Here is a 14984-nt window from a genome sequence, read left to right on the forward strand (position 1 = left end):
CGGTTCTCGGGTATTCGGGTCCGGGTGGACCCGTTCTGCCCTCTAATGGGAAGTGCATTCCACAGTTTTGGAGCCAGAAGGGAGAAGAGTTTGGGACGTGTGGAGCGTTGTCCCGGCGTTTTTAGTGAGGGGACTTCCAGTTTCCCTGCGTTGGCTGATCTGAGTGCGCGGGAGGGTTTGTAGGGTTCAATCATACTTGCAAGATATGGGGGAGCCATACCTTTGGTTGCTTTGAATGCCAGCATCAGAGTTTTGTATTCTGTGCGGGCAGCGACCGGGAGCCAGTGGAGGGAACGGAGCAGGGGGGAGACATGTGAGAATTTTAGCTGGTTGAAGACCAAGCGAGCTGCTGCATTTTGGATCAGCTGGAGAGGCTTAAGTGCACATGCTGGTAGGCCAGTAAGGAGGGAGTTACAATAGTCGAGTTTTGACAAGACTGTTGTCTGGATTAGGAGCTGGGCTGATTCCTGGGTGAGGAACGGTCTAATTCGTCGTATGTTGTCGTATGTCGTATGTTATAGAGTGTGAACCTACATGATCGAGTGACATGATGGATCCTGCAATCCTGTTGCAATATTGTTATATTATAAATATTGTCTCTTATAAAAACTAATTAAAATATGCAAATATAAATTGATTGAGTGCCATCGTTTCTCGCACGCCTACTCTGCTCACTTTTAAATCAACACTAGAAAACCACACCTTTATTCCACTCTCTGTCAGTGAACCAGACCTTTATTTCACTCTCTGTCAGTGAAACACACCTTTATTCCACTCTCTGTCAGTGAACCACACCTTTATTCCACTCTCTGTCCGCCCCTCAAGCTCCCCCCGCTCTGCGTCTGTCCGTCAACGAGACTCTGGTGGTGGACCCCGGACAGGACGTGTTGATGGTCTGCGAGGTGACCGCCGGCTTCCCCGCGCCCACCGTCACCTGGTCTCGGTACCCGGGTCCCATGCCACTCAGCGCCCAGGTGCGTGGCGCCTCGCTGCTGCTGCGCTCTGTCACGGCCACAGACGCTGGCTTCTACAACTGCACGGCCGTCAACAACGTGGGGAACCCCGCGCGGAGATACGTCAGCCTCATAGTCAGGAGTGAGTAGCTGGGTGTGTGAGTTTGGGAGTGTGGTTGCATTCGTTGTGCGTCTGCGTGTATTTGGGAGGGTCACTGGGTCAGGACAGGTTGCGTGGACCACCATGAAAATGCTTGAAGTTGTCAAAACAAACAAGTTCCATTCTGTCTCCCCAATGGCTGTTCTTGTTCCCTTTTAATAATCTTTACTCACTCCAATTAAGTAGAGCAGAGTGCAAGCAATTACTGTTTGGCTCTTACAAGTGTTAGTTGTTGCTGTGCAGAATTTCATGGGTGGATTTTTGCTGTTGGTTTGAGGCATCGGTAGCCTACAGGTCACAAAATGACACAGAAGCACACTTACACGCAGACAAGCTACTCATACAGTAGACACACACAGGAGACCTATAGCCTACTGAATTCAAAGTGGTTATGTTACCACATAGCACATACTAAACATTCCCCGGCTATCTCCACATGGGGGGCTATAGTTAACAAGCTCTGAGGTGTGTCTCTGTCCCGCAGCCGTGTGTTTTGTATTCAGCATGGAGGTCTGTAGAGGGAACGCAGAATTTGAAACAATGTAGCTGTTACTAAGTGTGACCTTGATTCTGTTATCCCTCCTCCCCCTTCCTCTTGTTATTATTACTCTACCTGTGATTGATCCCCCGCCCCTCTCCCATTCACTTCCTTTCTTTGCTATATATTCTTCTTCTTCTTCTTCTTCTTCTTCTTCTTCTTCTTCTTCTTCTTCTTCTTCTGTGTACTGCATCTGCATGTTGTCTTTGGTTTGTCCTTCTTTTCCTGCTCCGTCCTTCTGTCCAACCCCCCAACTGTCTAATTCGGGCAAATATTCTCTCTCTCTCTCTCTGTCTCTCTCTCTCTCTCAGCGATGAGCAACCTGACGTTCCAGATCACGCCAGACTCCAACAAGGACAGCGAGAGCATCCAGATGGGCCGCGACCTCAAGCTGTCCTGTCACGTCGACGCCTCCCCTCAGGACAAGGTCAACTACACCTGGTTCAAGAACGGCGCGCCCGTCTACAACTCGGACAGCCTCATCCTGCTCCGCAGTGACCCAGACATGGCGCCCGGCACCAGCAGCCTGGAGATCGTGGCCTTGAAGTTCCGGGACCTGGCAACCTACAGCTGCATGGCCAACTTCCCCGGCAGCCGTGTGGCGGAGCTCCGCGTGGACGTAAACATCACACAGACCAGCGGTGAGATTTTGGGGACTTTTGGGACCAAAGTTAGAGAAATCAAATAGTTGCGAATGCATGAGACCCTGCAGATCATGTCTGTCTGTGTGTGTGTGTGTGTGTCTGTCCCGCTGTGACACCACCCGCCCGCCACCAGAGGGCGCAGCTGTATCACACAAAACACACACACGCACGCACGCACTCACACACAAAAAACTTAACTTTAAAAAAAAACTTAACTTAAAATGAAAAAGAAAAAACTTAAAATGAAAACAAAAAAACTTAACTTAAAAAAAAACTTTAAAAACACTTAACTTCAAAAAACTTAAAAACACAAAAAAGATAACTTTAAAAATAAAACCTTAAAAAAAGTATGTAATTTATTCTAATTGTTGTTATTGCCATTTACGAGCTGCGTTCGCTTCCCGTGTTTGCGCGTCTTACTTGTAATAATAATAATCTTCCCTTTTGTTGGTTTTTTGGGTGAATATTTATAAACATTGCTATTTCCCATTTGACTAAATGAACCCCAGGACCGCAGAGGATTATTGATTAAAATCCTACTGCGCGTGTGCATCTATATATCTATCTTCTTTCCTCTCCTTTTTGTAGCCTATATAGTCGTAGAAGATTGTAGATAATTGTATGGGACTATTTATTGTTATTGGGATTTGCAGGACCACATTGGAAACACATGTTTTATTACTCTCTCTCTCTCTCTCTCTCTCTCTCTCTCTCCACTAATTTCTCTGCATTCCTATTTCTCTTTGAATCTTTTTTTTCTATTTCTATTTTTTGTAACATATCTGGATTGGGTTTATAGCTTGTCTATATAATGTTTGGTTGTTTTTTTTATCATCATATATTATGATAATAGCTAACTTCAGGTATTATAATACTTGACTTGACCAGGGGTCATCAATATGTCCGTAAATGTGTCCGTGGCAAAGACTTGGTCTTGTCCGTTCTTCTTCATTTTTTTTTTTTTTACACACACCATTTAAATGTTTTTATTCTCCAGGTTTTCTTCCGAATAGGTACCAGTAGTAAAAGTGGTTCTCTATCGTATCAGAGACTATCTCTCCACCCAACATATTTCATATGTATGGGGAATGTCCCCACCTCACTTGTGACGTGGATATCTCTTTAAGACACACCAGTTGTACTGGCACGCACGGGTATATAAGGCCCAGGTGTGCGTGATTACACTGCTTTTTTTTTATCTCCACCGAGCAGTCCAAGACGTGGTCTCCTCAACGGAAGTGCAGAGCAAGTTATCAACAATAACTGCATTTTTTTAGACTTTTTGAAAAGCAACTACTCACGAGTTTTGGCAGCCGGATGAATCCACTGCTGGAGGCAGGTTAGAGAGCTGGCGTGGATCGCTCCTCTCTGGATTGCTGTCACACAGCTCGTTTGTATGTATAGAAACAAACAAAAACAGGGTAACCACTAACCAGCCAAAACACCGTTACAGTCAAAAGTCTTGAAACTACAATGAAAGCAATGTCGCTGCTAAACTACCGTATTTGATTAGTTGGTATCAAGGAAAGAGACATTCCGCTATTAGCTTCATGAGCTGAGAGGTTGTTATTTACTGTAACGAGGGATACAAATTATTTTTTACTATGTCTCCTTTTCTTTCCAGTCACTCCTCCGATATTGACGGTCCCGGCAGGGGGTCAGGTGGTCAGTGTACGGGAGAGGGGCAATGTGGAGCTGGTGTGCCTGGTAGACGGGAAGCCGCGGCCTCCTCTGCTGTGGTCGCGGGCGGACAAGGACCTGCTGATGCCGTCTGGGAAGGCGGTGGAGACGACTCGCGACGGCCCACTGAGGCTGACCAACGTCTCCAGGGACATGATGGGGCCGTACCGCTGTCAGACCGCTCTCTACAATGGCCTCAACATTAAACCACGTGAAGTTCTGATCCAGCTCAACATACTATGTGAGTATGGGGCAGAAGTGGACAGTACTTAAGTAAATGTAATGTACTTAAGTATTGTACTAAAGTGTGTACTTTACTTGAGTATTATATTTCTCTGATACTTATTATACGCTTACTCAAGTACATTCCCAAGGCAAGTATCTGTACTCTTACTTGGTACATTTCTAGGAAGGATGAAGAGCACTTTACTTAACTTTTTGGGTCGGCTGTTTCCTACATCTGATTTGGCTCAGCTGTGTGCATATCAAAGAGTGGGGTGGACACGCCCACAGATCTAGGATCAGCTCAGACAGTCACCATCCTTCAAGCGAGATGAAGTGTAGAGTGTGTAGAGTAAACACAGCAGCATTAGCCTTGCAGCAGCATCGAACAGACAAAAGGTGTGGTTGGACCTTACGAGAGTGGAAAAGGGCATGCATGGAATGGAGTGCAATCCTTTTGTGCAAAGGTGGAAGCATGATGATTGTAACTTGTAAGGAAACCTCTCCAACAGTATAACACATGGTTCATCTTATCTAGTCAATGTATCGTGTCGAGTCTCTGAAAATCCATTGAGTCTGCAGCCGGTCCCTGGTTCACTTTCTTCAGGCTAGCCTAGTACTAACATCAACATATATACTAACTACTATAGGTACTAACAACTAGTAACGGTGCAGCTTCAAATGTCCTTTTCACTACTAGGCTTGTACAACTTTATGGTGTTCGTTCCTGTTATTAGAACGACAATGACTCAACTTCTGTGACTAATGTTGTATGAGTAACTATTAACTAGAGCCATACATTTAACAAAATCAATCTGTCGCTTGGTTCTCTTAGTTGCTTAAAACCTAAAAGTACGCTCAACTGGTGTTTAATTGGCTCTAAATTAATCGTTCACCATGAATATAATGTAAATTTAAGTGTTGCGTTATATTGTTATTGAAAGTAGCTACAGACGAGAGCAAAAAACACACAGACACACATTCAATCAGACATTGAGTTAATTATAGTTTGATTTGATTTGATTTGATTTGATGATGATGATGATGATGATTGATGATGATTGATTAAGGAACCGTTAGGAACTGGAACTACTAAATGTGAAAAAATACACACAATTCATTGATATGGAAAATAAGAAATTTACTTTTACTCAGTGTACATAAGTATATTTAAAATATTTAAAATATTAAATATTAAAATGGGTTATTTACTTAACCCATTTTGGGCAGGAACCCCTTTTGGATGTTAGCATTATGTTATGCTTTAGCTATTGAAAAAATAGCAGATCTACAAGCTCATCGTCTGCTATTATTTTTTTTATCGAAGAACGACATAGAAACATAGATTTTTCAGAAAACTGTCAGGATGTAGAAGACATTTTTAGAATCTGATCTCAGGTCAAAATGGGTTAAGTACTGGGGTCGAGTGTAAATGTTGCTCCTCAGGAGCATCTCAGCCAAAGGTGGCCTGTCTAGGCCAAAAAGCACTGTGGGGAAACCCTGTTTTACTTGTGTGTGAATGCATTTTTGTTAAGATTAACCCAGCTTTCATGATCCATTGCTGACTAGCCTTCATTCTAATGGCAGTGTCTGCACCCTGCACCACCGCTAACAAAATGGGCTCGTGTTGCTACAGTATGTGACTGACCATTAAAGCAACCCAATAGTATATGGCAAAATTGGAACCTTTTCTATCCACCAAACATCCTGCCATGATTCATGAGAAGAATACAAATCGTTGGAAAAATATATTAAAGGGGAACGTTAATGTCAAGGTTATTTGAATCCGTCATCTTCCTGTCTGTCCGTGACCACAGTTCACACAGCCCCCAGAATTCATTGTAATTGAAGACCAGCGTCAGACCATGAAAGATTTACGAGCTGCACTAAGTGGCACAGACAAGAAGCCAGGACTGCATAGTCCAAAAATGAGACACCAGAACTCAGACAAACTCTTTGAATACAATTATTATTATTATTATTATTACTAGTCCCTACCCGTTGTGAGATTTTGCCCCCCATAAATATCTTTAATTGCCGTTCATTTGAACTTGTATAATATATTTGTGTTTTTTTTTAATGAATGAAAACAGCACTAACATGAAAGTATTCGTACAAATGCATGGTAGGGAAATAATATGTTCATGGCAAGGACCACAACATTTACACTTATTAGCCCACAGACCCCCATTTGAAAAGCATGAAGGCCCCCCAGTTTGACATGCACCACAGAAACTATGGACAGTCGCACATAATACTCCCAAATGTATTTTGTGAGTCGCACAGATGAAGTTATAGGTGCATTTGCATCCAAAATGTGCAAAATTCTGAGCTCCGGCTTGAGAAAACGCATGGCTTTTGCAAGCTGTGATGATGTGAGTTTGTAGATTAGCTGTTTTCGCCGGAGCGTGCGCTTTATCTCCCCAAAAGCATGTTCTTGCAACAAACGTTTAGTGGGTATAGGAGGAGGCCCTCCCACACCCGGGCAGTGATGCGACTGCATCCCCTGCGTCGCCCTATGCGCCTGGGCCACAGTCAGAGCTTTGCTGTCCTCACTGGCTGGCAGACCTGATGTATGGAGCAGGTGGCTCTCCCCAGGTAGAGAGAAGAGGGGGATAAGAAAGAAAGTTGAGAGGTTGGGCCGGACAGAGTAGAGAGATTTCACGAGTTATAAGGCAAAATGTAAAGTGGGCTGTTATAGTGCCACCATGAGGCCGACTGATGTAATTATTCATTACATTAATTTTAATAATTATTATGAACCTCTCCGCCAAGTCTTGTGACTATAGCTCCGACAGCTTTTGAGAGAAAAATACTTGATGTTGAATTGAATTATTAATCAATAATTAGTCAAATTGAAAAAAAGGGCTTCGTTAAGACCTCCATATTATTATGGTCAATGCCTGTGTGAAAAGTGGGAGTGATTGGTGCAGGCAGTGAGGAGCTACGTAAGTGTTTCTGACACATTAATTAATTCATTCATTCAGACAGACATTTGGTTGGATGATGATATAGTATGATATGATGATAGTATGATGATTATTATTGTGCCATGGTTTGCTATGAACTGTGTGAATTATGCTGAACAATTGTAAAATGTTGTTAATTAATGCCGTTCAATTCGGTTTAATTAATTTGAATTATAATGCATCCATTAAGGACAAGCAATGCACTGCAATTCATATGAAACCAAAGGACATACAGGACAGGACAGGACAGGACAGGACTGCCAAATCCCCATGCATGGGAATTGTGTCCAAAGCACTTAACTTCATGAAGGGCTGAGATCCTACCAAGGACAGAACTGTTAAATAATACTGAACAGAGTTTACCATGCAGTCTAGTAATAATGAACAATGAACAATGACTTGGTTCAGCACAGGGACTTCCCTTCCCTTCCCTCCCCTCCCCTCCCCTCCAAGGGCTAGAAAATGCCTGAGAGAAGTTGAGGCAGAGAAAAAGAGAAAGCTAGAATGAAGAAAAATATTAGTGAGACAAAGTAACCAACACATTCTCTCGATTCTCCCGAATCGTCATACTGTGATGCTTATAGTCAGGTAACTTTCAAGTCTGATGCTGAGGCCAGCTTTTTGGCCTAAACCACGTATCAGAACTGATTCCTACATGATCAGCTTGCAACCAGATGGCATTAAGGCGTGTCTCACAGGGCTCAGTAGACCTTATTTTTTTAGAGAAAGCGCACATAATCGGAATCATATTCTAATAAGAGTACACGTGTCAAGCCAGTTCTCCTCTGCTCCTCTCGGTTCACAGCTCTGTCAATTACACCTCCTTTTCTCTGTCTTTATCCATCTCTCTTCCTCCTCACCTGGCCTCTGAATGTCTCCAGGGATTTGTCTTGTCCCAGATCGTGCCTCACACCCTCTTCTCAATCTTCATCTTCCTTCTCACTCTCTCTGCGGCGGTCTGCACTCGCTCTCTGCCCTTCAGCCAACTCATTACCTTCCCCTCATTCAGCCTTAAATCCATCCATTTGCCACATTTGTCATTCCTCCTCTTTTTATCCTCCTCCTCTTTTACAGTTGATCCAGTTAAACCTCCTCTGAAAGAAAATTACATCAAAAAACAAATGAGTTGCTAACCTTTCCTTCGCACCACAGATTTACAGTTATGATGACACCAAGCTCAGTTCACCTCCCAGGGGACTTCACTCCTTATCATCAGCTACTGTATTGCACCGTATTAGCCACATTACATTAGCATCTCATCTACTAATATATCTATGATTAGCTGGAGAGGGTGTGCTAGCTGGCTGCTGATAGGCTGTGTTTCTGCTCTGCCGACCTGCGGGTAAAGACATGCAGCTAGATGTGATTATCCACAGATATCCAGCTGACACGTTAATTACAGCCGGTGAGCGAAGCTTAGCGCAGACTGTCTAAGGACTGAATGTGGAGGGAGGATGAGATGAGCCCTCATGGCGCTAACATTTGTTCAGGATGACAGCATTGCTTGTCTTCCTTTTTACGATTCACAATTTTGGCATTTAGCAATGGATGGGTGTAGATGTAGCTACACCCATATCTACTCCTACTGTACACAATAAAGCACACATGAAGAAGGTGACAATAAAGCTGATTCTGATGTTTAAAAGAATATGTATGTCCCATACATGAATCAACCAATTTGCACATAGTAGGCTACTAGTACCACATGAGGAGAAAGTTAAAATCAATCAATCAATCAATCAATCCAGAACATAATTATCCTTCAATATCTTCTCAACCATTTTGTTTCTAGATCCTCCCATCCTGGACCCGGTCTTCCAGGCCGTGCGTTCGAGGAACTACCAGATGGTGGCGCTGCGCTGTGCCGTTCTGCGCTCCTACCCTCCTCGTCTCACCAACGTGCGTTGGTTCCGTAACGGCGAGGAGGTCCGCATGGCCCCACCGGACGTGAAGGATACCCTGGAGCTCATCTTCAAGCTGGACCCCACCAGCAACGGATCCTACGAGGGCCGGATCAGCAATGAGGCCGGCACGTCCAAGTGCACCTTTGATGTTTCTGGTGAGTTGATGGAGACATGTATTTTAAATGCTGCAGCTATTCAAATGATGTGGTGGAAAAACTATAATTTGGCATCGTCAAACAATACATTATGTTGAGTTGAGCATGTTTGTGATGACAGGACTGGAACTAGAAAGGTCTCAATTTTCAAAAATTGCAAAGTGTGGTTGCCGCAGTCACTTACATAGGCCCCTACCACTAATCTTGCCAGCCAATTACAATGTCACGTCACCACTGTGATCATGTGTAAGTAAGGGGATTTATGCCCCCAAAAATCATTTTTTGCAAGAAACGGTTACATTTTTCACATTTGCGGCGCCCCCTATGGCTGAAAATTAAGTATTTTTCTTGATTAAACCACCTGCGACATCTGATTCAAATTTGGGATGGATTGGACGTTCCCTCCCACTAACTTCGGACAACGATTAAGGCCGAACGATACGGACAAATAAACGCAGTCAGATAGGTCCAGCGATCATGTGTACCAATTTCTGTGAGATTCGGACAAAATCTCTAGGTTTAGAAAATAAAAGTGTGTTTTGAAGAAAATTCTGAAAATCCTGACGGAAATGGGCGTGGCCTATATCTGGAGATTTTACGATCTACGGTTAAAGAGTTATAAGCAAAAACATGGGCTGTTATAGCGCCACCAATGAGGCCGACCGATACAATTATAAGTGAATTAATTTTAGTAATTATTATAAATTTACCCCCCAAGTTTTGTAACTATATCGCTTACGGTCTCTGAGGAAAAAATATGTGAATGTGAGTTTTCGCATTTTCCCATTCATGTCAATGGGGAACAAATAAATTAATATCAATTAAACTATACAACATTTCTCTCAGCAAAATACGAGCACACGAAGTTTGTCTTACTCCAGTAAATTAAATAATAATAAAGTGTTAGAATTACAATAGTCTGGTTGCCCTCACACTAATAAGTACAACCTGTTATACTCACCTAAACTCCCTATAAACAAATACTTAATTGATCGTTAATATACAATTCATTTCAAACGTTTTCAGTAGAGAGGCTTCCAGAGCATTGTAACAACTATATTAGATTTTAATTGCTAGACATTTCCAATGTTCATTATAGATATACATTATAGGTATATTTTACCAACTACTGGCAATAGGCCTACAGCAGTGGTGGAAAAAGTACTAAAATGTTTTACTTAAGTAAAAGTATCAATACTGCAATATAGAAATACTCTACATGTCCGGAATTCAATATGTACTACTTGAGTACCGTTCAAAATGTACTTAAAGCACCAGAAGTAGTACTCATTGTGCTGAATGTCCCATTTCAAGTTTTCAAATGTATAAAGGATCTTTTGAAAAGACACACTGCACTGCTCAGTTCGAACAGGTGTGATTCTTTTATTTTTTTCGTGGAAAAGCTAAGAGACACTTTGGTTGTACAATTTGTAACAAAGCTTGTGAATAACCTAAGAGACATTTTGGTTGTACCGTTTGTGGCAAAAGCTTGTAAATATCTAAGAACCACACAGACAGACGTTATGTTAGTTTTTGTGGAACAAAAGCGCTCAAACTTTCTTTCTTTTTCCTACTTGATCTCCTTACCTTCCGCCCTGCTTGTTGCAGCACGGCCGTACAGCGCTGAGTTCTACTACGACACACCCAGCCCCATCCGCACCATGAAGGGAAACTACTCCTATACCCTGCAGTGGACACAGAAAGAACCTGCAGCCACCGACCCTGTTATTGGTTACTGGGTCAGCGTATGCGAGGTAGGACACGCACGCACGCACACACACACGCATGCACACACGCACAATTGTGTTTTTAGAGAGTGGCCAGTTACCTCATCACAGAGAGCCGACCAACTATGCATGTCCGCAGTGTCACCAGCTGGATGAGTGCTCCACCTAAACATTGTGGTCTACTTGACAACATCCAGAAGATGGCCCTATCAGGACACTGTACAGTACAAAACTCTCCATCCTTAGCCTTAACCACATGAAGACATGTTCCCGGGTGTGGAAAAGCCTACCAGAGCCGAGTTGTATTCATCACAGACAATCAGTCTTCAAGCCTTTAAACGCAGCCTTTACACTTTAATCACAGCTATGCGACCTCTATCTCGCACTAGTCTAGATTCCCCATCCTTGCAGGCATACTCCAACGTGACATACTTGCCCCGTTTCTATTTTTTTATTGTTGATTTATTGTGATTATGTTCTTCTCTCCTTCAGTCTCTTGACCTATAGGCCTCCAACTGTGTTGGTCTTTATCTCAACGAGACAAAAACTGAATACATATAAATATTTGCAAATCCAACAATATGTATATGCAATCCACGTTATCAAAACAACACTCCTTTGAAACAGGTTGATGACTACAAGTATTTGGGTTCATATATATCTTCTTCCCAAAAGGACTTTCAAGCCACCCGAAAGTCTAGTGAGTCCCCAGATGTTGGCCTTACTGGAGAATGAATCCATACAGTGTTAATTACAATTGCACTGATGCAACATGGAACTTACTGTATGACTTATGGAAGGAAGAGGGGGGATGCTGTGGACGTTAATGATACAGTTTGAGTTTATATGAACAATGTACCTTCACATTGCTAGCATGAGGGCTTGGGCCAAATTCAGCCCACGTTTACGAACAGAAGAAGAAGAAGAAAGAAACTGTATAGAGTGCTGCAGCAATCAGAGCTCTGAGCTCTGTTCTGATAACACATGTTCTATAAAAGCTCTTGTTGGCTGGGGAATCATGTGAATTCTCATTTCTGCTGTCACTAAATCTCTTAATCTTTATCCCACGATTTTTGTAACCAATTTTTTTTCACCATTTGCCAATGCCAAAGCTGTAATCCTGGACGCAACTCTTCTTCTGCCAACCTGGGGAGAGCCCCAAACTGATATGATTCCTTCAATGCGAAGGAGCAGGCCGCTTTTTATCACCTGACAGTGGGGGAGTTTCCCTGGTAGGACTTATTTATAGTGTGCATGTGGAAGGAACACGTTATGAGGCTGACAAGGCGGAGGCAGTATAGAGTGGACTACAACAAATATATTATAGCTGTTTCAAATAGGAACAATTCAATTACAACCTATAGACGCACGTGCCAAAACTTTACTTGCTGTAATGATTTTAGATGGGAGGGGTACCTTTGTGTTCAAGCGCCAATCGTGCATATATCTGTGATTAGTTCGGACATTTAATACCCATAGCAGCAGGAGGGATGATTGCCCTGCAAATACCAATACAATATTAATGCCATAGCTGTCATGGACGGATTCGAAATACTGTATTTTGGAATTGAGGTCCTTGGCATATGCCATATGTCTATAATGCACAATGACGTTGATGCTGATCAACCTTGCGGTATGCAAGCTCTTCTACAGCCAGCCAGAAACACACAGCCCGACCTCATGATGAGAATCGCTCTGTGACTTTCTGTGACGTTGTGTGCCTTTTATAAGTGCTTATCCGTGTATGCGGGCGTGTTCAGAGAGGAGAGGCTGTGGTGTCTGCCAGCTTGATTTTTTTTGTGTGGATGAATTGCCCGCCTACATGAAGACTGCCACTCATAACCAATGTTCAAGCTAACAACATGAGGCTGAGGCTTTGGCCTCATGTTGTGCACACACCAGAGTGCGCGTCAGAGTGCACGTCTCAGCTTTCCTAAATTCCTGTTACTCCCCTCTCACTGTAGCTAATGCTGTTGTTTTATTGTGATTATCCTGTTTTCTCCTCCATTTCCCCCCACAGTCTGTAATAAGACTAAGGAATTGACTGGAACACTGTTAAGGCTGCATCTAATAAATCTCTGCGTTATTGCTGCTAACACAGACAGAGAGCTGTTTAGCCCAGAGCAAAGCTATCATTACTGCAACACGAAAACAACTCTGTCTGTCTGTCTGTCTGTCTGTCTGTCTGTCTGTCTGTCTGTCTGTCTGTCTGTCTGTCTGTCTGTCTGTCTGTCTGTCTCTTGTTTCTCACACCCCCATCAGTGTTGATTTAATGCTATAAGCAGCAATTGAAGCAGAGCTGATGAACGGTCTGAGCTGTTAATTGCCACGTCAAATGTTTTAAAAAGATGAGATACATTAAACTGCAGTTTAGGACCTCGTAAATGCTCATTTAATTAGACGTCTTCTTAACGTGGGCTACAGTATGTGTGTGTGTGTGTGTGTGTGTGTGTGTGTGTGTGTGTGTGTGTGTGTGTGTGTGTGTGTGTGTGTCTGTATCAGAGAGAGAAACACAAGGGAACAGAAAAGGCAGACAGATAGACAGACAGACAGACAGACAGACAGACAGACAGACAGACAGACAGACAGACAGAAGCATTTGAAACGGGTGCGAAGGAACAAAATGAGATGCAAATGAAAGAACGACAGTGAATCTCAGCGGCCCCCTCCACTGTTAAATAGAGTGCAAGAACAAATGTAATACTACTGTCTCAATTTCACAAGCCATCTATTCCTGCAACACTTTCCCTCACTCATGTCCTTAACACCTAGGACTCAATCTTCTTAGCACATGCAAAATGACAACGGCTGTGTTTGGATCTGTCTGGGGAGAGCAGGAAATGCTGTGTGTGTGTGTGTGTGTGTGTGTGTGTGTGTGTGTGTGTGTGTGTGTGTGTGTGTGTGTGTGTGTGTGTGTGTGTGTGTGTGTGTGTGTGTGTGTGTGTGTGTGTGTGTGTGTGTGTGTGTGTGATACAGCTGCGCCCTCTGGTGGCGGGCGGGTGGTGTTACAGCGTGACACACAGACAGGCAGACAGACATGTTCTGCTAGGTCTCATAGTTAGTGCTCACTGTGATCGCAATTATTGGTGTGTATCTCTCCCTTATAAGACGATGATTCGGGGACCCTATTTTTTGAGGGGCACTAGCCCCTCCTATGCCCAGCTTTGTGTGTGTGTGTGTGTGTGTGTGTGTGTGTGTGTGTGTGTGTGTGTGTGTGTGTGTGTGTGTGTGTGCGTGCGTGTGTGTGTGTGTGTGTGTGTGTGTGTGTGTGTGTACCCCATAGCGATGATTTGATTGGCTGAGGGCTTAAAAGGTGAGTCTAAAAAGTGAGGACAGAAAAGTGCGGATGCCAAATGTGATTGGCCCGGAAGGTGATGATGTTTGATGATGATTGATGATAAGAGCACCCCTCACTTCACATGAGAATGATTTTGGAGGGGCGCTATAGCCCCTCCTATATATATACAGCTTTTGACCCCACACGTCTCAATATTTGAGATCATTGACAATGAAAGGAGAAATTAGGTCAAATGTCCGCCAAATATGATGTAAATGTGTGGCTACAGGCAACAGGCATTCTGATTGGCCACTAGAATTAGATGATTCATGATGATAAGAGCATCCTTCACACGGGTGTAATGTTTTATGCTTTTGTCCCCACAAAATGTCCGCAACACAAACATTAAATGCCATTGACAATGAAGGGAGTATTCATGTCATCTTGTCCCCACACGTCACATATTTGCCATCAACAATCAAAGCATATATTAGGTCAAATGTCTGTCAAATATGACGTGCATTTGCGGCAACAGGCATTCTGATTGGCCAGTATGAGATGACGCGTGATGACGTACGATAATAAGAGCACACGTCACTTCACACGGTGTGATCTTTTTTTTATTTTTTACACTTTGATGAATACAGTTTTCCATGCCTGCATAGCATACCCACCAAAGCGTAGGCCGTGGGCTTGAATCCAATGTTATTTTTCCACAAATGAGTCTTGAGAAAAATGGGGGTTGTCTCATAATC

The 14984-nt window shown here is 43.2% G+C and overlaps 1 protein-coding gene across 1 annotated transcript in view; it reads left to right on the forward strand.

Annotated features, from left to right (window-relative positions):
- LOC310854731 (MAM domain-containing glycosylphosphatidylinositol anchor protein 1-like) overlaps nt 1-14984 on the forward strand; it is a gene marked incomplete at both ends in the record, with an annotated part of 191228 nt that overhangs the window by 136384 nt on the left and 39860 nt on the right. The window contains 5 exons of the mRNA XM_083759404.1: nt 826-1095; nt 1963-2292; nt 3920-4216; nt 8959-9225; nt 10834-10979. Of these exons, the coding sequence (XP_083615530.1) occupies nt 826-1095; nt 1963-2292; nt 3920-4216; nt 8959-9225; nt 10834-10979 (1310 nt within the window). The remainder of the gene's footprint in view (nt 1-825; nt 1096-1962; nt 2293-3919; nt 4217-8958; nt 9226-10833; nt 10980-14984) is intronic.

The sequence above is a fragment of the Protomyctophum parallelum genome, assembly GCF_964188405.1.
Source record: "Protomyctophum parallelum genome assembly, chromosome: 2".
In the NCBI taxonomy this organism is placed as follows: domain Eukaryota; kingdom Metazoa; phylum Chordata; class Actinopteri; order Myctophiformes; family Myctophidae; genus Protomyctophum; species Protomyctophum parallelum.